The sequence below is a fragment of the Lepisosteus platostomus genome, chromosome 13, assembly GCF_059453375.1.
Source record: "Lepisosteus platostomus isolate fLepPlt1 chromosome 13, fLepPlt1.hap1, whole genome shotgun sequence".
Taxonomy (NCBI): domain Eukaryota; kingdom Metazoa; phylum Chordata; class Actinopteri; order Semionotiformes; family Lepisosteidae; genus Lepisosteus; species Lepisosteus platostomus.
Genome location: NC_142623.1, coordinates 7,236,176 through 7,258,967, shown reverse-complemented (window position 1 = coordinate 7,258,967; position 22,792 = coordinate 7,236,176). Strand labels below are relative to the sequence as shown.

Sequence of the window (22,792 nt, the reverse complement as noted above, 5' to 3'; positions counted from 1 at the left end):
GAGTAAATGCATCGCACCAAGGGTAATACCGAGAAAACTGCGAAGGTATTAAAATATTAAGTTCTAAAGATTTTGTTTGATCCTTCATGAAACTTGTATGAAACCCACTAAATTAGTATTCTATTTTCGATGCCAAGAGACACATATTTGGAAATTCGTGACTTCCCACAAGACTTAACACTCAATTGTTATAGTCGTATTAAAGTGCTAACGAATTCATCGTACCTTTAATTGCAAGATAGTGTGCTAATAAAAGCGTCACATACTTTGGATGTATTTTAGCTCTGTAGACGTCGTTCACTTAAAATACTGCAGGGCAATTAAAGGCGATCTGAATAGTTATCTGTAAAATGCACACTCGCATCTATCCGTCAATATTATCTTAATGTTATTCATGCATTCCAAAACTTGTAATGTGTTTACAGGAAAAATTTTAGAACTTCTTCGTGCTCAACGCCCTCAGATTGAGCTTGTATCGAGCTGCTACAAGCAAACATCCAGAAACCCTTGTATTCGGGAAGCCAGGCTGTACTCCTTAAAACCCAAGATGCCTGTAGCATCTCATGTGTCTTATTTGTTTCGGGACTGGTCTGGTCACCTACAGGCGGCTTTTTGAAAAAATGTAGATATATGCATTTGTTTTGCCATGTTGGCTAATAAACCAAAAAACCTAGCGCTAGAGAGCTCTAAGAGCGTCTGACGACAACGATAGCCAATTAGGCTAATTAAGATACAGCGAGCCAATAGCAAATCACATACGATGAAAAAAAAATCAAACACGTAACATTAAAAAGCAAATCACCGCGCATAACTTGAGATTTTTGACTCAACAGCAATACGGCAAAGGTTAAATCGTGAGTTATCTGTTGTCGGTTTCGGATCGCTTCCCTTCCCCGCTCTGGAAAGGTTGGGCGATAACCATGAAGTAACGCGAGAATGTAGCATGGTGGCACCGTGCGCCGTAGGCGAGGTTGAAGTGTCGTAAATAATTCAGTGTCGCCTTCCTTCCTTCCTCCCTAAAGAAAGAAAGACAGACCGAGAGAGAAACCGTCCCTCGGTATCCTGACGAGGGGGGAAGAGTTAGGGGCGAAACGGGGGGTCTCCGCTCTCTTCTGGACACATTTCAACGCGCAAGCGGGAGAAAGAATGAGGAGGGGCGGCTCCGTGCCTAGCCACCGGAGATAAGAGTGGTTTGTTGCTGGTGTTGCGGGGTAACTGTACCCCGGGCGATGAGCCTGGCTACGGATGGCTCGGGTAGGAAACTCCTCGGACTGAGCGCATCTTCTGCAGCGCAGCTGGAGACGTGCGCCCTCGGAGCGGTCCGGACCCATCGGCGGACTGGGATGAGACAGGGCGCGCACGGAGGGCGACGGATCCGAGTCGTGCCCTCTGAATTAATTTACAGGATGCTCGCGGAATCTGACTTTGCCCGGGAAATACATTAAGACCTGGTTTGGAAATACTGCAATAAAAGAGCGATGTAGGTTATTTTTGTTGTTGTAATTGTTGTTGTTCAGATTTAAACATCAGCGTCCGGAATTAAAGGATTAAGTCATACTTTTCTATCTAAACGGCTGGGTATTGTTTCTGTAAAAAAAAAACAAGGCTAAATGAAAACCGAAGTAGTTTTTGCGGATTGAATCGTTGTCGAATACAGTTTACGCTGCGGGACAGTGTTCTGATAGTGGCAATAGTACTGGCAACTCGAAGAGCAAATCCAATCGGGCTTGGATCCTTATAATAGATGTGAATCCCTGCTTTTGAAAGCTGAGCAGGGTTCATTGTAGCAATGCCATTATCGGGTTTTAAAGATAAGACACTGAAATGTATTTTGTTTAGCCGCAGGAGTCCTGTTTGTTCCGTGTTTGCTGGAACAGCGAGGGGAATTTTTAAACGATACCTTTAATTAGCGACTGTTTGATGTCGTTGTAGCTCAGTTGAAAGCAATACCATACAACCATTCGCCAGACACTGTAGAACAAAGCTGGAATGATCTCTACATATCGTAGTTAACATTTTCCAAGGTAGGAATTATCTCACTCGGGAGGATTTTCTTGAAAACAGCCATATTACCACGGCCGCTGCCTCTGGCTCATTTTGCTATTTCCAGCTTCGTCCCTACCAAATTAAACCATGAAAAACTGCGAATATCAGCAAATTGACCCACAAGCCCTCTCCACACCCACGCCGCCGGCAGCCGCGCCCGGCTCCGAGAAGACCAGCCTGCAGCGTCCGCGGAGGAAATGGGAAGTTTTTCCGGGGAAGAATCGCTTCTACTGCGATGGCCGGATCATCGTCGCCCGTCAGAGCGGCGTCCTTCCGCTGACACTCGGTCTAATCTTCGTCACCAGCGGCCTCTTCTTCATCTTCGAGTAAGTACTCAGCAATAACAGCGTCGGTGTCGTAATGCTGCTCTGTGAAAGTGTGTTACGTTCCCATAAAAAAGCATCCGATTCTCACCAAGATCTACAGGAAGGGAAATGTACCTGTCTTTTCAACTAACAAACGGAATAACTCTTCTACAGCAGTGGTGAAAAGGGATCTTTTATTTTTCTTAGGGGACTGCTCCGAAATGTGTGGTTTCCTGTTTTTTGTTTTCTCCCATGACGAATCTCATGCCACACTGGTCAAGCGAGTTAAGAAAAACACGTGTGTTAAGACAACACAGGCTGCGTGGTTTGGATTCTCAGGAACTGCAGGGTGGCTTCACACGAAAGAGCCTTGATGTTTAGGACCTTTGTTTCATCCGGCTAAGTGATACGATTGAACATCATTTCCAAAAAAAAAAAGTTTATGGGATTGGATTTCATACGGTATTATTTAGCCACAAGATAGATGTTTAAGGGGGAAATTTGCATGCATCGTCGCGGGAGCAGTGCTGGCAAAATTGGAGGAACTTCGATGGCCTTGGAAAAGGGACATACAAAGCAAATAGCTGACATTTGTTCTACTCACACCCCTTACAGACTTAATCTAATTTCTATTGCACTATTTGCTCATGCAACATTCGCAGTGTGTTCAAAAGACGCGGTCCTGCCGTATAAGTGAATTTTATTCACGGGGATATTTCCGAGACGCTGAAGTACACAGTTCCTGAAGTTAAAAACAGACGTGTTCAGAACAGCCTGTTCACGTGTACCCAGGCCTGCCACTCAACCGGCTCTTGACAAGATAAAGCTCCCAAAGCCCATTAAAACTTAAATAATAAAGGCTACCGATTTAAATAATGAACAAGTAGTCAGATTTCTGGGCCGAGGGATAAGGTTTCCATGAGGAAGTAACACAGCAGCACCTGTTGAGGTATCCCCAGGGCTGTGTTACTTGACAGTAGGAAGCGAAGTCAGAGCCCAGCTCAGAAGGGTCCTGTAGCACTCCAGAGAAATATGTTGATTTTGAGCCCTAAGGACATAAAGATTGCCAATAAAAGGATGAAATTAGGCCCATGTTGCTTTCTGTAGTTTAGCAGCTAAGTGAATTTAAATTTGTCTAGCCTCTTCTTGATGAAGACTACAGTCTGGGCCACAATCACCTGGCTAGGGCAAACCAGAAGTTGTGTTCCAGACTCCTAGCAAAAAATACTGTGCTACTTTGTCTGAAACCGCCACCCGCGTTGATCCCGTCTGTGCCTTTGAGAACTGTATAGGCTATAATCAGATCTCCTCTCGATCTCCCTTGTTCTGGAGGGATGAGATGTAGCTCCTTTAGCTGTGTTTGTATATGGCAGCCAAACATTCCCTTTGTCCCGTGCTGTCCACCCCAGCTGTCCTTTCCTGGTGCGGAACCTGACCAGCTGCATCCCAGCGATTGGAGGGGTGCTCTTCTTCTTCGTGGTCATCTCGCTCCTGCAGACCAGCTTCACTGACCCCGGCATCCTGCCCCGCGCCACTCCGGACGAGGCGGCTGACATCGAGAGGCAGATCGGTAAGGTCGCGTCTGTCTCCAGGGGCTGCCTACGAGTTAGGACCAACATATCAAAAACAAAAGAGACTTGGTGTTACCATGTCAGAGCTGGGGCCCTGGGTTCTGTTCTGGAATTTGGGGTGCTGTGTAAGGGGAGTGTGTTCGTTTTCTCCCTGTGGGTTTCCTCTGGGTGCTCCAGTTTCCACCTGCTGGCAGGTTCTGGGAATCTGGCCCTGGTGTGAGTGTGTCTGCGTGTGCCCTGTGATGTGTTGTCCTGGATATATCCTGCCTTGCCGGAGCCGGTCTTTTCCTAGATAGGCTCCGGCTCTCCTGCAACCCTGTATTGGATAAAGAATTAGGACAATTTCTGTGTGACCGACAGTTAAGCAGCTGGCTTTGCATGGGGCTGAAAGCACAGCCAGAGCTCAGCCGTTCTTGATAGGCAGTAGTTGGCCAAACAGCAGGCTCGATTTGTTTCGCTGCAAGCCTAAGTAACCAGACGTTTAATTATGTGATTGAATGAATTAGCATGTTATCCAAACTATTAAGGGGCGGGTTGTGAACAGATGCTGGACTGGACTTCACAGTTCGCTCCAGGGGTGTAGGGGAAACCTAGTCTTCCCAGTAGCATCCAGTTAACACAAGGCGCAGGGAGAAAGGTGTTGCACTCTGGTTCGGATTTTGGTTCAGATTTTGGAGGTGACTTAGTCGTTGCTGCTGAGCTAATCCAGGAAACTGGGTTTCAAGCAGCATTACTTCACAAATAGTGGAACAAGTTCAGTGAAGTAAGAAGTTCTTTTGTAATTCTGATATTGCCACAGAGAATGCGGCCATTTGTTCAGTAACGATAGATTGTCCATTCAGTTTCCATGATCTTTGGTAACTGAAAGCCAGAAGGTTATGTTTTGAAGGTGTTGTTCATCATGAGTTCCTGTAGCTTTTCTGAGTGTCTTAGTACTTTATAAAAAGCTTATAGGTGTTATACTAGTGTAAGAATGAATGCTACATCATAGTAGTATAGAAATAAAAGTGTCAGCATTGTATTGGTATCTGTTGACTTAGACAAAATAAGTGCTTCTGTGGAACTAGTATAATGTGTAGGAGGTGTATAAAAATGGTCAGAGTTGTGTAAATATATGTCAGGCTTATAGAATTTTTTTTTGTCATCATAACTGGGATACGAAATGCAGCTAGACGCAGATTCTGACTGCTTTAGGCTCACATATTTGACTCCACTCTGTAGAGCCTTTGAACTGGGTGGTAGATCTAGAATGCAGCTTTGATTCTCTGTACATCTGGGTGGGATGAAGTTGCTCTTTGCGCAAATGATCAAAAGAAAGCTGTGTCCTAATTCTTGTTGAAGAGATCTTTCTAGCTCATATGCAGTGTGAGGTTCACGTGGCTCGTAGTCTTAAATTGACTCATGTGGCTGACAACATGACTGGGTTTTGCGTGCGATAGGCAGAGGTTGATGGTAATAAGACTTGATCTGTGCTTCCAAGGCTGTGCACTCCATTCCTGCCACACAGGACACGTGATGGCTTGACTGGACTGCCTCCCCAGCGTTTTCTATGTGTTGCTGTAGTCACAGTACAAAATACCACTTTTGTGGTGTAGTGTCTTGTTTTCCTCAGAAAAAGACAAAAAGGGCACCAGATGTCAGAGATCATTTAACAGAAGACATTTTGCTGAATATTAATGATCAACCATTATTTCTAAACAATTGCAATCTAGCCCATTATAAATAGATTCTAAATTCATTATCTCTGTTTAAAAGAGCGTGAAAACTTTTCACGGTTTGCTGTCTATGGAGCTTTAGTAGTTTATGGTGGTGAAGTCCTGAGCCTTCAATGGTTTGTGCAATATTTTGCTTCATTCTTAAGTGAGCCCACTGAGTAAGAAAGTCCATGGTCTGTGTGATTTCTTTTTGAGTGTCTGTTCCTACAGTAGGTGTCTGGATTGGAGACCTGTTGAGAAATGATCATCTTATCCTGCAGTACAACAACATGGTTTGAAAACCTCATTCCAGAAATTAAAATCCAGTGCTCTAACAAACAGTAGATTTTTGTTCGGGATGCTTGGACACAGAAGGCAAACGAGTGATATTGCTTTGAGTCAACGTTCGGAGCATGTGTGAACACCGAAGTCCCTGACTTTAAAATAGCGCTCTCTTCTCTCCCTTTCTGCCTCCCAAACGCCCCGCAGATAGCTCAGGTTCCTCCACGTACCGCCCTCCCCCACGGACGAAAGAGGTCGTCATCAACAACCAGGTGGTGAAGCTCAAGTACTGCTTCACCTGCAAAATGTTCAGGCCTCCCAGGACGTCTCACTGCAGCATGTGTGACAACTGCGTGGGTAAGGGCTCCGTGTTTCTGCTGCGCTAATGAGGGCTCTGATGAGCGGCAGGGAGGGAATGAAACTCCTAACCAAAGCCTTGCAGCCCAATATACACCTCAAATCTGGTATAAGACACGGGTCGTACAGCAGTATCCTGATGATAAATTGGCCTAAGTCTGGTTGTGGCTCCATTATGCTTGTTATAACAACAGCTGTTCCCTGTCGGATCTATTTATTAATGTTATTCTGCACAACTATCGTATTACCATGAGCAGCCTGCACACACAGGTAGTAAATGCGATGCAATAGTAGGTTTGCTTTGTACATCATGCAAATCTTAACGGAGATGCTCATGCTGTCGGCTGATATCTGTACAGAGAGCTCGGAGGTGTTGCATGAGACAGTGAGTTCCTCTGGGCGAGTGCTTACAACCCTATCTCTAGCTCAGGCGTCTAACAGCAACTCCCCAGCAGTCATGTTCAGCTGTCATTCTGGTTCCTTCCTGCAGAGAGGTTCGACCATCACTGCCCGTGGGTGGGCAACTGCGTGGGGAAACGAAACTACAGGTTTTTCTACACCTTCATTGTCTCGCTGTCCTTCCTCACCGCCTTCATCTTCGGCTGCGTGATAACGCACCTCACACTGCGTATGTATCTCCTGGCCGCTGCGGTGTGCACACTCACACTCTCACGGTCGCACTCGGTGTGAGAGAGTGACTGAGTGTGACTGTGAGAGTGACCGAGTCACACTCTGAGTCTTAACTGACTCCCACAGTCACTCTCTTACACCCTTGTGCACACTGACTGTCACACACACTCTCTGTTACTGCAGGGATGGGCAGGGGGAGCAGGTTAGGTATCTGAAGGGGGAACACTGTGAGCTGTGTCAAGGAGAAAAGAAAACCGTGAACACCAGTGTACCAGAAGGACCGAACTAACAAAAAGAAGGATACACTGTCGTGACAAAAGACCAGTTGTAAATATGACAGAGTATCCATCCCCAAACTAGGCTTTTTAGGACTCCTTGTCAAGCTTTTGGTTTTGATTCTCATATTTCATTTGTTTACAAATATCTAGATATTGACAGTCTGGATTTGAGATGTCAAAATGTATTTTGCGGAGTTGAATGGGAAAGTAAGGAGCTATCTGTCCCAAAGTTTTACAACATCGGTAATTTGCTGTTCTCTCTCCAGTCTTATTTTTACAATTATTGTTTTTTGGGGAAAAAAAAGCCATCTGTTGACAGAGTGAGGCGTGTCTTTTACTGTAACACCTATTCCATATTGATTTCTGCTACCTCCCCAAAGCTTTTCCTACTGCTTTGTAGTCTCCCAAAGTGTGACTCAGTACTAAGGTAAATAGTACCTCTGGTGTTCCTGCCCCCCCTGCTGTTGTAGTTCCAGCAGACCCCCATGAAGTGCTGATGCTGCTGCATGCTAAAGAGATTAAGAACAGCTGAAGACTCAGCCGGCCTGTGCAAATCCAGCGAGAGTTCCTGGAGCTGTTGTGTCTGTGGACAGTGCGCTTTTCTGTTGTGCGCTGTTGGAAACATGGGCAAATCCTGTCTTCAAAATCCATTGGAGAAAGGCTGACCTCCTTCCCTTTTTTCTGTAATGAAGGGCTGCTAAAATAGAGGGTTTTGATGTGCTGTTAAACATGCAGGGTAAACCCATTCTTGTAGAAGAAAGAAAATGCTCGGTCTTTATCAGCACTTACTCCGAGCACTGACAGTCTCCTAGGAAATTAAAGTGGTGCCTTGTCAAGTTTTTAATCTTCTGGCTTCTAGCTGTTGAGTCTTATCTTATTTGTCTGCAGTGAAATAATGAGCAGTGATTCTCCACTGAGCGTTGAGCAGGGTATTTTCATCACATCCACATAGCGTTCTTTAAACACTGTCAAAACTATTAATCCCCATTAACCCCTAGTGTGACAGGCTGTTTTCTATTGAAACCAAAATCAGTTTTAAATGGTGGGGGGGGGGAGGAACAGACAATCACAGGAAGTCACTATTGGTATTTTTTATTCTTAGTAGCTGTTGCTACTTCTGTGTCCTGTTCCTGTCTATTTATAACATGACCATGTGACAGACTTGATACCACGCTTACCCTTGACCTAATACAGAACAGCTGCTGTGTGGTTCTAGCTGTTAATGTGCACTTTGTTTTCTACAGGCTCACAGGCTGGGAAGGGACTCATTGTGGCTCTACAGGAGAGTCCTGCCAGATATCCTTTCAGTTTGGTCAAAGGCCGCTTGTTTCCAGTTGCACAATTTAATGCCTTCCCAAGCCTTCGATCTGCAAGATTTTCGGATCCTTGGATGTGATCAGATGTATTAGTCTGCTCAGTTAGAATTCTTCAGGAGAATTTCCTGCATCCCCCTCTTCCTGTGCAGGGACTTTTAGAAGGTCAGAGGCATCAGAATGGACTGACCTCGCGGTGAGCAGAGTGCTTGGGTGGGTGTGGGCTCTGGCCAGTGAAATTCAGAGTGTTTTTTTGATAAGCCTGGTCCTTTAACCTTTTGGTGAACTTCATCACCTTATTTTGAGTTCTGTGGTTATTTTAGTTTGCAAGAACTAAAACCACCAAACGGAACCTTTTGTTAAAGAGTAACAGCATGCAAGGGAATATAGAAATTATTGTGTTTTTAAGTAGCTATTCCCTTCTTAGTTTTCTTCCACAAATTCATAACTGAAAGGAATTCCCTTGATGGGAAAATATTTTCTTCCAATTATCAGTCAGTGAGGGGAAAAGGAGCCATTTTGTAGGTAACATAGCAGAGACCCCACTGGGTTTTGTCCTTAACTCTAGCTGCAATGTTCTGGAGCTGGTGGTCTGTTTCTTTTCAGTCTGGTCTATACTGGGCCTCTCAGGGTTCCACACATATCTCGTCGCCTCAAACCTCACCACTAATGAAGATGTAAGTACTGAGCACAGGCACAGGTTAATGGTATTGCACTTTCCTTTAGAGTCACCATTTGCGCAATATTGCTGTGGTCAAATAGCACTGTAGCAAAGCCGTTCCAGCTGCTCCTTAATGAAGACAAGTTGCTTCACGTGAGCTCGCTGAAACACCTCTTTCCGCAAGAGGAGCGGCTTACTCCGAAGTGTTGGGCATAGGTGTTTCCTGGCCTTGGCCACTGGTCTGATATCGGGATCAAATCCGTGGGACTGAAAACCATTATTTTTGAAGGGCTGCAGGTGAAGTGGCTCCAGGGGCTTTAACACTAATGATAAAGACTCAGCAGTGTGATTCACTGATGGGCATGGCTAGCTTCTGCATGTCTGTTGACCGTGGCAGTACAGTTATTATTGGGTTTTTCAGGCGGATCGCTCCTGGTGCAGGCAGCCAGTCAGCACTGTTCTAAATGCCTCAGAGTGTGTTCAGGGCAGTGGACAGCTGTAGGATCATGATCGCAGAGAGTTCTAATCTCAGTCTAACATTTCGGTCTCCGCTGGATGAGGGTCTATTCCTCCAGACCCTTCGCTGGAGACTCGTGGACGCGGTGCTGCCCTAGCCTGAACTGTAAAGCTCAATGAGCCGCCAGTGCAGTTGGGTAATGTGAGCCACTGCGGCACGTTAAAGTTGCACTTGTTGACGTGATGCAGAGACCTGAGCTGCGAGTAACGCGCTGTGCTTTTGCAGTGCTGTGCAAGCCCCCCGCTAGGCATGCCTTCGTGCTGATGCAGGAGCACTGAAGAGGCTGTGGCGGCGCCATGTTGTTTATCATGTCCGTTTGCTTGGCCCTGTGATCACGTGGCCCTGTGGTTCCTGTACGCAGATAAAAGGCTCCTGGTCAGGAAAGCGGGGAGCAGAAGACTTGGGGAATCCCTACAGCTACAACAACATTTTCAAGAACTGCTGTGCCGTGCTCTGTGGCCCCATGCCGCCCAGGTAAGCCAGAGGGAGCTCCGCTGTGGTTTTGCTCGTTCTGTTTTGGATCATTGTTGGTCACTTGCACTGCGAGAGGAAAACCTCCTATCAGTAAACACGGTGAAACACTTTTTTCATTCAAATCCAAATTGTTACCAAAGTTTTAATATCAAATGCTTAACATGAGCTGGCTATTCAATACCAGGGCTACTAATATTTTCTTTGTTTTAAATTGGTTCTGTAACCTGCTACCTAGGAACAAGTGGAGTTTAATTTCCGTGATTGGAAGATAATCACGTAAAATGCACAGTGTTTTGGCCATGAAGCCATCCTTGGACGGGGAAATGTTGTGTGTTTTACTCGGCTTCTCAGCGTGGAAATTAACCTGGGCTCGTTCATATACCCCTGTTACGCTTCCACTTCATTTATTGAGATTACTTGACCTGTTGATCTTTGGATTGGGGCTGCATTTAAAGGCGATTCACGTCTGATACATTTTCTAAAAGCCGATTGCTAATCCTCAGCACGGATCTGCCACAGCGTGCAGTGGCTTGCTGGTTTTCCTCCTTGATGTTTGTAGTGAACTTGCGAGGGTCTCCAGTGCTGTCCTCTGGCTCCAATGAGCAGTGGATTCAGTGGCTCTTATGTATGGTGGGAGGGTGTATGTGGGGACCCCTTTTTGGGTCATAACAGCATGCTCTGCTGGCTCAAAGGTATTATCCCGGCCCCCGAATTCTGTAATCAGTGTTTTTATTTGTCTCTGGAGCTTAATTGACAGGAGAGGCTTTGTGCCGGCGGACAGCTCGCCCCCTGCAGCTCCCCCTGAAGCCGACCTCCCTCCGTTTGTGGCCAAAAACGACACCAACATGGTAGGCGGCGCGCCCTAGTGGTGATGTGACAGTAGTGCAGTGCTGGGCTCTGCACACTCATGGTGCACACCCTTTCCTCCCTGTGTCTGTGTGTGGAGGTACAGCCGCAGTGGTGTCCCGGGCCATCACAGCCTACAGCCAGCACACAGCGGGCAGCTGAGGGCAGCTCTGTGCGGCAGACTGAAAGACAGCCTCCTGAGACTGCCCTTGCCGGTGGCTATGGTGCTCCCCATGGAGTCCAGGCTAATATTTGGCTGCACAAGCTACCTGCTTCCTCGCCATGTGTTTTTGGTCAGATTGTGATGGATACAGTGTTGAGTCTTGCTCCTCAACAGAGTGGAAAACAGAACAGGGAGCAAGAGGTGTCCCGACAAAAGCAAGATCTCTCGGTCACAAATCTGACAGTATAAGAGATTTTGAATGCCGGTGAAAGATCTGTTCATTTTATTGTTTGCAATCTCTTTTTTCTTCTTTGCTGCATTCTTTTTATTTTAAAATCTGGTGTTCCTAATGAAGTGCACAAGATAAAGTTTTTTTTTATTCCTCTTGATCCAAAACTTAAAAATGACTTTTAAAATCCCAGATCTGTCAGTCTGAGGTTTTATTAAATAAAATGTAAAATTATTTTCAAATCCTTTTTTTTTAATTTTGGTTGTTGTAAACTTTATCAAACAGTCAGTGGGCCTGGGCTTTTGTCCATTTGCATACTGGTGACCAGTGTGGTGTGAAACATTTTTTAGTATGACAAGTAAATTTTCTCCTGCACTGTTCATGATGATAATCACATTCAGAAATTCACAATCTCAGATGCATTGTGCAGTATTGAAACAGTATTTGGATCACATACTAGATTGAAATCTTGTGTCCAGGTTAATTGAATTGGACCTCTTTAAATCTACAGTATTTTAAAAATATATACATTTTGTAATCATTCAGTGTTTAAACTTTTGTGCAAACAGCATTTTGCATTTCTGAGTCTAATGCAGCTGATGTAAGCTACCACAGTTGTTCTTTGTAAAACATTTGCACTTTCAAAGTAAAAAACAACATGTAAATGGTCAGGATGAATGTGCATATTACTGTTTGATTTAAATATAATGTAAAAGAGGCACTTGTTGATCCCAGCAAGCAAATTCCCAAAATAAGAAGTCATCTTGATTTCCAAATGATCTCTGGCTCTAGGATAAAACATTGTTGCACTAAAGTGCAAGGAAATTTACTTGCAGGCTTAAATCCTGCGTGAAACCTTTAACAGCCTGCTAAATAAGGTTTATGAACACTTCTTTTTTTTATGTGTGCTGAGCATCCAAGGAAACTTGTCACTCTTATTCTTACATGTTTTTTTTTTAAATAAATGCAGATATTGAATATTGGCTGAGTGTTTTTGGCATCATTTTGAGAAATTGATTGTTCGTGACTAACCCTGATACGCTCGAGTGACTTTTTGTTTAAGAATCACTTCACTGATTGTGCCAAGTAATGAGGTGATTTAACTCATTCAAATGTCAAGCTTGGTGAAAATCAAGAAAGAAAAACAGAAAGGAGCCATTGGGCTCCATGTTCTCTTGATAAAATGTCTTTGTGTTGTTGAAGCCTGGACTTGCATTGTGGTTCACTGTCTGGGGTAGTTCATAGACCGCAGGATGTTACAGCCAAACAGTCTGTGAGTGATGGGCCTGGAGTTTCACCCATTATCCAGTTGTGGTGGCCTGGGCAGGGGCATCTAGTTGCTCTAGGCTGTTAGTGATTAATGGCAATGCAGGTGCAGGACACTGCTCAAAAGCTCAGATGTTGCCCTTGCTGTGGTCTCATCCAGATGTTCTTCAAATGCCAGAAGAACAGCACATGTGCTTCTGTTGTGTAAGGCATTCTTGTGAGATGGACATGTGACAGTTCTGGAGTTGAATGCTCTACGTGAGAGGCTTGAGCCCTGTTGGCCAATGTGGGGCTCGGACACCAGCGAACATTGGAATATGTGTCCAGGACAGGGTCGCCAAGACCTGGTGCGAAGTCTGTTTCGGCTGCACAGCACGCATTGCTTCCACTGCTGACCCCTCAGATTACTGTTATAAAGGTCTTGTTTTTGCCCTGGAAATTTAATTAGCGCCTCTGCAAACCTTCTTTTTTCTACAGTACAGCTCTTTCAGTTTATAGTCGTCTCCATGTGGTTTCATTTATAAACTGTGAAGTCATCCCAATTACAAGAGATCTTGTAAGCAGCTCATTATTTTCCGATTTCAGTCTCAGTGAGGTTCGGTTAATGGGGAAGCTTCTTTTTCATCTCAAAGTCAGATTTGGGAAAAGTTATTTTTGAAAAACTTTGCTAAGACTTTAAAACTTTGCTTGGTGAAACATCTGGTAGCAGACAAGCATTGAACTCTTAGATTAGAAGGTCTAATTGCTTCAAGAATTTGCCTTAGTTTTTATTAAAGCATGAAATTCATAAGGTATCTCATCCTAGTGCTCTTAAAATCCCAGAGGTGTCTTTCAGATCCTCATTTCAAGAAGGAGGAAGCCAGCACTTCCTGTTTATTTTGAACGGGGGGAGGGCAGATATTGAAGCTTCTTTTAATTTACAGTAATCCTCAAAGAAGATCAAAGTTAAAAGGCTGGTTTTAAAAAAAATAGAAGTGGTATTCACAAAGCCACAGCTAGCAGTTCAACCTTTTAATTGTTACTTGTAAAACAAAGCAGAACAAAAACAAAATCCTGAAAAATCTCACACTTAAAAAACACCTACTTGGAATTTGATCACATCTGTGATGAATTGTTTCCTTTGTTTATGGAAAAAGAGAGACTTTGTCAATACAGCAGTTCAGCTTTTGATGTTCATAAAGAAGAGCTTGCTTTAGGAGGTGCAAATAACACTTCATAAGTCCATAATGAGCGAGTATTAACGGTGAAGCAGCCAGCGATGAAGTAGTTATAAATAAGATACCTACATTTTATACAAACGACTGCTTTAAATGAAGAGTGCTGCTGTTGGATGAGAAAGCAAGGCACATTTTCATTCCAGTTTATGACTTTTAAAATGGAATTTCTTTTATTATTTTGAAAATTGTTTCTTGAAGACTTCATTCAGTTGTGCTCTGTCTGTATCTTTTGCTCCATGGTGCCTACAGAGGAGCTTCAGTGTTAATTGCTGGTGAAACGGATTAAAACATTGCCTTTAGCCTGCGGTCTGTTGTGCTGTAAGTTATCCCTTTCCATTTACGTCTGCTCAGAGCTCTTGTGACGCACCAGCTGGCTCAGGGACTGACCAGTACAGATTTACGACGTGGCCCCTGAGCCAGTTGAATGTGTTACAGACTGCAGCCTCCTCACCCCCCTGTGCCGGTTGTGACCATTCCAGTTGGTTTTCATCAGCAATGTTGCAGTACAGGATTGTGTCGACTTGTGTTGTGCAGACCCTGGTGGTGTGCCATGTCTGGTTGTCTGGCCATCTCAGTGCGTAGCTCATGTGTATGGGAATGCAAACAATGGGCTTATTGGGAATGAGACATTTATGTTTTTCATTTCTCAGGTGTTGAATAATTTTAATAGTTTTCAGTCGACTGTTTAAGGTCAGCTTTTGTTTGTAGTCCTAAGAAAGGCGTAATGTGAGATGGATGTGTTAGAAATCCTGTGAGGTGTTTTGTTAAACTTCAGTAGCTGACAAAGAGCAGCTGTATTTTTTCGTGAAGATGGAAATATTTGGTTGATTGAGCTGATTGGTGAGAGCGTGGCTGTAGTCAGGCATGATTATGTAGTTTTTACTCGCTTGTTTTCCAGTGTGGAAGCTGTTGAAATCTAATTTGCATAACTCATTTTGTTCAACACTTGTGCCTTTGTATTGTGGTGGCTGAGAAGCTTATTTTGGTTTTAAACACTGATTAAGGCTTTTCTAGGAGGACTTTGCATGATGTAAATGTTTTTACTTCACAGAACATACTGACAAAATTCAATAACAGTTCCTTACCTGTTCCTACTTTTCTTCTGATTTTTACTTTTAATATTTTATATATATTGATTCCCCTTGTTGGACTTGGGAAATGTTTTGTCTTATGGTTATTAAGTGGAAAGTGTTGATCTTTTTTCATGTTAAAAACATAGACTTTATTTGTATGACATTTTCCCCTCATTGAAATATCTTGATCAGCATTGTGTGTTTTTTTTTGTGCTCTGAGAATAGATGTTTGGTTTTCGCTCTGCAAAAGACCAGAGAACTTGATCACTACATTTTCTTTTAGTTTCTAAGTGTGATTATTACTGTTGAACCATGAGAAAAAAGGCGAAATGTCACCGTTCCTCTTTCTAAGCGTGAGTCAGAGGGTTTTGCAACAAATCATTACAAATCAGGAAATACAGGTCCTGGCCCTTATATTCAGGGAAGGATTTTTTTTAGCATTGGTTATACAGTAGGTGTGGTATGTAGCATTTATCCACTTCTGTCATTTAATAGAATGTCTCACACCAGACTGCCATTGTAGAGAGAATGTGACTATTTCTTGCAGCTCTATCCTTAGCAAAGTGTTTTATCGTGAGATATGTGCAACGCTCATATACGTCCCCACATGACTTCCTCTTAAGGTTTCAGATGTCTCTGCTGAGGTTGCACTTGTGCCACAACGCTTAGCCATACTAATCATATAATACAAGTGGTTCACGTAACTGAGCATATGTAACAGGATTTCAACAAGACAAGCATGTTGAGAAATAAACGCCTGTTTTTTTTTCCTGAATCTTGCTAGACTGAGCCCATTCTAAAATGCCTTATTTTAATTGGGATTACTTTTTATTCTGTCTTTTCTTGTTGACTGGTTTATTCATAAGTACTTCTGCATTGATATGGAGGCATATAAATTGCAAAAAGTGCAAGAATTGAGAATGTTGACTTGTGTGCATGTTCTTTATGAGTGTTTAAATCCCCAGGTTTATTAATTTTTTACGTTGCTCTCTTTAAAAAATATCTTGTGCACAATGCATCTGTCTGTGTCTGCACCAGGCGGTGTGGGTTTCTTCATTTAGGAGTTTTAATCTGCGGGTTTTGTGATGTTTTCCTCAGGAGGAGAACTGCCAGGAATTTGCGCTCTCTTGCACAGCCTGATGGGATAGTTGACTTTAGCGGCTTAGCGTGTATCGCAGTCAGAGGGGAGCTGGTAAGAGCTGGCAGTGTTCGGATGCATGCCCTTCATTGATGCTCGTGCATGGCTCTCAGTTTGCCACCTCTGAGACACTAGTCAGAGTAGCAGCTGCTCTCACACAGAGCTTCAGAAAAACCTCAGTACAGTCTTAGACTCTTGGGCAGAGCTGCAGTGTTTTTTTTCAAATGGCCCTTCTCCACCTGCACTGTACCCAGATTCAGAATTCCCTGATTCACACCTTGAACAGATCCTTTGGCTCAAAGACATTTAAATCTTCAGAAGCGAGGAAGCACTAAGCAAGAAGTCTAATGGGTATAAAGAGAAAGATGTTTTTCTTGCGAAGCTCATAAAAATGAGTATTCCCTCTTATCATTTTACTTTTTGTACCTGCTTTGATACTATAGTATAATTTCATTACTTGAATCCTTCTTTCACAATAGTACAGAATAGAATAGTCCCAGAACAGTACTGTAATCCATTTTTGATACTACAGTAATATTAATAGAACAGATGCTGGTTTTGATGCCTTGACTTTCTCATTGTTCTTTTAGCATTTACAGAACTGTTTCAACATTTTGTTAAAATATTTTATTAGAAACGTGCCGTGGACATGAATGGCTGGAGGGGTGGCAGGGTTTGTTACTTACAAAGCTGTACCTCACGTCAGACACTACTGCAGAAGTCAGCACCGTGCAATTTTGTGACATTGTAGATTCAGTGCTCTGTAATGTTTTTGTGCTTTCTACCGAGGCTGTGCTTTGCACGTGCACTGGAATGTCTGCATGCTTTTCATTTGCTCTTGACCACAGTCATCGCTTCCACGCAAGATTGTGCCACCTTTCCCAAGTGCTAGTTCTGTGTTCACTTGTAGACCGGAGGATGCACTGCTCAGTCCACTATGCCCAGTGACAGACTGGACAGGGCAGGTTGTGTTACTCTTTTTTTTTTGCTAAAGCACTCAATGGATCAGTGCATCTGCAAAAACAAATCTATCAAAATAGAAGGTGCAAATCTGATCTTATTGGACGAATGCAGCCAGATGGAGTGCTTTATTTCCGTATAAATGTGTTATACTCCGTTAAAGCAATGAACCAGATTCCTCATCCGCTTGCGTACTAACGGACGATTTTAGAGTTCAGTGGTTTCACTGGTTGACGCGTGTTGTCTGCCTGAGCTGAGGGGTGGTGCAGTTCAGCTGGGCCTCTGCAGTCATCTTTTTGCCTTCTCTTCTCTTTCCTTGCACGCTGTCCCCTCCTCCTGCTCCCTCCAGTGCACACAGGGCACTCGAGACGCTATAGAGACTGCCACTCGCGTGCCGCTGCCCACGGGCCGCTGCTCGCCTAGGAGACTCGCGACTGTGACCGAAGGTCGGGCCTACCCCGCCGTCAGTGCCTCCAGAGCCCTCGGCCCTGCCTCCCAGAGCTCCTCGCTGTGGACGTCAGGCCAGAAACCGTGACCCGGGGAGAGGAGGCCTCCCCCATCTCCTGGACCAAGCCATGGCCTGCTACCCCAGGAGGAGTCTGCCTGGGTCGAGCTTAGTTTTGCTTCACTGACGCCAGGCTGCTAGACATAAAGTTAGTTCAATCCCTACATGCCTGTGGGGAAACTTTGCGTTGCACAATACCTCCTTCTTCAATGGTGGACTTGGGCTTCCCAGCATACTGGAGCCCCATCCTTCGTATTTGGCCTTGAGAATTTTTCCGAGGAGCCTATCCTCTTTAGGAAGAAATACCCTCGACAGCCAGCTCTGTACCAGAACCCCAGTCTCCTTCCTGGTGCCTGCTCCCGTGACCCTAGTAGTCTGGCATGGGCGAAAATCCAGTGCTGACCAGGCTTTTGGCTTTACTGTGATGCCTGGAGAAGGAAAAATGAAAATGAACTTGGGGTCGACCTTGTATGCTGTAGGAAATGTCGTGACATGAAATGTTTTGACCTCTGCCATCCGGGAACAGGATGGGTGGGGAGCGGTGTTTTTTCTGGGGTCATTGTGTGTGTTCTACAGCGATAAACAAGGAGCTGTCAGCACTGGGGTATTGGCTAATCAGGCTGGACTGTTTTGGCATGTTGCCTGCAGTGCTGGGCTGTTGTGCAGTGGGGACGGACTCGTATCTGATGGGAATTCAGTAGCTTTACGGCCCTTTCAACCACTGTTGGTCCGATCCGGAGGAGAGAATGGGCACACAGTGGCTTCCACTCCCCTCCCTGTCCTGGTGGGGGGTTGGATAGGACTACAGATCTCCAGCTTCAGAAGCCCCACACCTTTCGTAAAGCACAAACGTTGACTTAGTTCCAGCAAATTTCCCTTTGCTTTGCTGGCAGAGCCACATGGCGTGGATGCTGAATGCTTTGAGCCATATTTTCTATTGACACGAAGATGCAACGGGTTCTGTCCGTGTTGCCGGGAGCCTTGACCACACAGGAGGATCGTTGGTCTGCTCTCGGCTAACGTTTCTTGGCCTTTTCACACAGCAATAATGTTTCCCGTTCCCATAATGTAATCCTCAAATCCCCGGTTGCGTAACGAAGCTGGAATTAATAATGCATTCGCCACATCTGCCTAACCACAGGGAATGGGATTATGACGTAAAAGCTGCTGTCGTCTTCCCTTATGCCAGCTATTTTTAGTTCAGGTGGGGTGTGTGTGACTACGTTTAGTGGTAGAATTCGCTCTTTCCCGGCACAATCTTTTGCAGGAGAAAAGCTACTCCAAGCAGTGTGTAAAATGCCGAATTCTGCACACAGATGCTTTCTGCCTTGCCAGCAGTAATGTCTGCGGAACCCAATCTGAGCCTTTCTGCACGTGGGGAGGCTGTGAATTCATGCTGTTTAATCGAGCAGTCTCCTATGACTCCAGTTTTCTCTACCCCCCACCCTCCGTAACAGTAAAGACTTTTGTTTTCAAAGGCTTTTCCTGGGGTTGTTGTATTTTCTTCTGGATTTTACACATCTACTCAGAAGTCCTTTGTAATAAGAAGGAACACCTTGCTTCCTTTCAAGGCACCCTTGTAGTGGTTGAGACTGCGAAAGCTACTTTATTTTCCATTACTTGTATTACTGTAGAATTTATTGTAACACCACGGTCATCCAATGTAAGAGCGACATTTCTTAGTTCCTTCTTACTCGCACTGCAGCTCTTGCACAGATGATGTGAAATAACACTGACTACCTGTCTAGAAGATTGTGTGGTAACAAACTAATAGTGGCATTTCATAGCATGAAATAAACTGTATTGTCTGCCATGCCACCGTCTTATTAGGATCGCAGATAAATTAATATCATTTTCTCTGCAAGTTTCTCTCAGAACTGTAACCTGCGGAACTTCGATGCGATTCATATTTGCCAAAATGGAATTATGGCAGAACTTTTAGGAGTGGGTAGCTGGGATTAAAATGACTCCATATTGTGTTTTGTTTTTTATGATTCCTAAGGGCTTGTCACATGAACCTAACATTGTACCTCACTCAATAAAAAACGAATAACATGAACCCATCTGTTGTCTTTTTTTTATAATGTGTCTCTTCGTGTGTTATCAGAAAGTCTATCCTGGAGGCGTAGGTTGTAAGGTCTTGATAGGATACCAGCCCATCATAGGGCACAGTTTAGCAGCACCAGTTAACTGAGCCTTCATGCCTGTAGAATGTGGGAGGACACAGGTTCACATGGTGAAAGCATGCATACTCCACACAAAATGTGCTCCAGCCTGCAATCAAACTCAAGGCCCAAGAGCTGTAAGGCAACAGTGCTGATGTCACCCTGTGGCCACATTTTAGAAAATATGCGATTATAATCTTTCAGGAGTACTGCTCAGTGTGTCAGTTGGAAGTTTTTTCTTGTTTTTCTTCTGTTGATGATCAAATGTCTTTTCTCTTGTGCACGCTACAGATTTTCAGAAAGGAAACCAATGCATACGTGGCACTCTTGCTAGTTAAGAAGCCCCTTGGCGTAACATGGAGATTTTCAGTTTTATGTTTGACACCCTAATTGTCTGCTGTCAGCTGAAAGCAGCACACTCTTGGGGTATGCTGTTATTTATGTTTGAAATATGGAGCAGATAGAGTTAACTGAGCAGTATTGTTCCCCAGAATAAAATGATGAGCCGAAGTCTCGCCTACCTAAAGCCACTCCCCTCCTTAATAATAAAAGTAATTTCTCACTTCACCTGGGTGAGGCTGCTGATGCAGGCTGACCGCTGTGCTTTTCTCCTGCACCTAACTTTCTGCACTTGTCCACGTTATATGGCAGGTCATCTCCTAGGTGTTTCCCCTGTATTGGATTTTATATAGTATCTTGACGATCGATTGCCAAATTTGATATTTTGGTAATATCTCCAAACTTTACCTGAAAGCCTTAACAAGAAGATTAAATATACCAATAAACTTACAAACTATACCCTGAAGTTTGCCATCTAAACCTGAAAATGTACTATGGCACAAGTTTTTTAATACAATTCTATATTTACTACCACACCAGAAAGAGGCGGATATAGAGAATGACTTGTTATGCCACGTTGTGTATAATGTTTCACCAGGATCATTCTAGAAACTTAAATGGGATCCTTGCATGAACATGATACTACGAAGGGGATGGGTCAACTTTCGTGACCTTTGCAGTTGCTGAGCAACGCATTCGTGTTTGAGTTATCTGCAGTATGCATGACTGAGTTAAGCCACACGTAAACTACACGTCCTAGCAATGCTCTGGTTGCGATAATGAAACTAGACAGCAGAGGTCCCTACTTAACCACCGTCAGGTACAGTAGGCGATAGCTTGTTGAAGCGCCTTCTTTTGGAAAAGGTTTGGACGATGTATAAAAAGGAATTCAGAGGTAACATATTAAGCATGATATTATAATGTCTTGCTACAGAATTTAATAGGATTGTTAAAATTTGTGATTTGAAACTGTGAAATGTATTCATGCTTAAGGTCAGCGGTTTTCTGTTAGTCAGAGCACCGTTTTGTAATTGAGTGCTAAGACTCATTGTGGCTATTGCCGCGTTAAAAATAAGTTTGTGAGCAATGTGTTAGGTATGCTCGTGGTCTGAACTCGTCAGATCTCGAAATTAAACACAAAGAGTAGATAATCTTCGTTCACATTTGATCTGGTCGGAAGATCAAATAAATAAATAACGGACAAAGTTTTTCTGTATTTCCCTACATGTAGGTGCTTCAAGTGTGTGTTTATATATAAATTAAGCTTAAGAAGTACCTAAAATGTTTGTACATATGTACAAGAACAATGCACAAAGGTGCTTAATTTCTATGTATTTAAACGTAAGTAGAGCATTGATTGTGACCTAATGAGAACATAAACAAGGAAATAGACCTGGTTTGTAAAGTTTCTCAATGCCTAGGAGCCACTCTCTGGTGCTCTGTTTTTATTTGTGGCCTTCCAGAGAATTTCAGGAAGCAATCAGGACTCACTCAGAAAGTGCTTAGCAATGAATCATCATAAAACTAAAGAGAATGGTCTGTATCAGTGCTCCCCAGGCCTGGTCCTGGGGAAACAACAGTGAGATTCTGGACTGCCCTCATTTGTGTGTGGAAGTAGAAATGTAACCAACTGAATATTTTAGGCAGGAAAAACACTGACTCACTGTGGGAGTTTTCTGAAACTGTGTCATTCCCACCTGTATCTGTTCGTCAACAGTTAATCACCTATTAATTGCCATTTGGTCATCCATCCCATCTATTTTCTAATTGCTTAATCCGATTCACTGTCATGGGGAAGCAGGAGCCTATTCCAGCAAGCAACAGGCGCAAGGCTGGCTACACCCTGGACAGGACACCAGTCTATCCCTGAACTCGTCCATCCAGATGAACTTTGTCCGTTTTTGCTTCACAGTTATTGTTTTCTGGCCTGTTTTGTATTTTGTTGTCCAAACTTGACCGGTTATCACAGGCCGTTCACACCCCCCTCTGTAAGTGTTCAGTGCCCTAGCGAGTGTTCGTGCAATAAAAAGAATGATCCGTCCCCAAACACACACAAGATAAGAAATGGCCAGTCACAATGTGTTTTAGTTTGGACGCAGTGCTCGGTGCCCCTTTTTCCTGCCCGCATTCTATGCAGCTCTTAAGAACTTTAAAACTAGCGTGCCCTGTGGCAGCTCGTATTAACGATAATGAGAAACACCATGCCTTAGTGTTGAAATGGCCTTAAGAGGTCTGCTCACAGCAGTTAGGCTGACACCACAAGTATGTGCATCTCGGCTGAAGGAGAGGCCTGACAATCCAGCAGTGTTACTCAGACTCTCAGTGTGGCTAGCTTCGGTGCCAGGTTTGTCCTGTGGGCTCTGCTTACTCTCATGCTCAGTGCGCAGTGCCAGTCACGGCCGCAGGGGTGCCCAGGTCGAGGGAGGGAGAGTGCGTCAGATTTCGGGTGACCCCCCCCTCCCCCCATCTCAAGAACTGTCCCACAGCCGTGTGGTCACAAACACAAGGCCAGCCCAGCCAGAACTGGTTCAGAACCTAGTGAGCTTAAAAAAAAAAGGGGAAGAGTGGCTGGAAGGTTGCCAGTTCAAATCCCGCAGCCGGCAGAGGAATCCTACTCCGTTGGGCCCCTGAGCAAGGCCCTTCACCCCAACTGCTCCAGGGGTGCCGTGTAAATGGCTGACCCTGTGCTCTGACCCCAAGCTTCTCTCCCTGTCAGTGTGTCTCATGGAGAGCAAGCTGGGGTATGTGAAAAGACTAATTCCT

The 22,792-nt window shown here is 44.2% G+C and overlaps 1 protein-coding gene across 6 annotated transcripts; it reads left to right on the top strand.

Moving 5' to 3' along the window:
- The first annotated feature begins 758 nt into the window (after positions 1-758).
- Positions 759-19,584, top strand: zdhhc18a (zDHHC palmitoyltransferase 18a). Of its 6 annotated transcripts, none has more exons than XM_088602848.1 (10): positions 759-1,480; positions 2,111-2,372; positions 3,761-3,921; positions 6,106-6,255; positions 6,746-6,883; positions 8,408-8,459; positions 9,051-9,153; positions 10,016-10,128; positions 10,874-10,976; positions 11,081-12,349. In XM_088602848.1, the coding sequence occupies exons 2-10, from the start codon at positions 2,134-2,136 to the stop codon at positions 11,384-11,386; spliced, it is 1,365 nt and encodes a 454-aa protein (XP_088458974.1). In that variant the 5' UTR covers positions 759-1,480; positions 2,111-2,133; the 3' UTR covers positions 11,387-12,349. The 6 variants fall into 6 exon arrangements, 5 of the variants coding, with proteins under 5 accessions (XP_088458974.1, XP_088458975.1, XP_088458973.1 ...); XR_015925923.1 differs by lacking the exon at positions 11,081-12,349 and adding exons at positions 16,021-16,114; positions 17,370-17,509 and having other exon boundaries at positions 778-2,372; XM_088602849.1 differs by lacking the exon at positions 11,081-12,349 and adding an exon at positions 17,370-19,584 and having other exon boundaries at positions 761-2,372.
- Positions 19,585-22,792: the final 3,208 nt, after the last annotated feature.

Bases quoted from the DNA above. Each gene is read 5' to 3' on its own strand.
- zdhhc18a (XM_088602848.1), top strand. From the start codon at position 2,134: ATGAAAAACTGCGAATATCAGCAAATTGACCCACAAGCCCTCTCCACA. The intron at 6,256-6,745 runs GTAAGGGCTCCG...TCCTTCCTGCAG, and splicing joins CATGTGTGACAACTGCGTGG to AGAGGTTCGACCATCACTGC. The intron at 10,129-10,873 runs GTAAGCCAGAGG...TTGTCTCTGGAG, and splicing joins TGTGGCCCCATGCCGCCCAG to CTTAATTGACAGGAGAGGCT.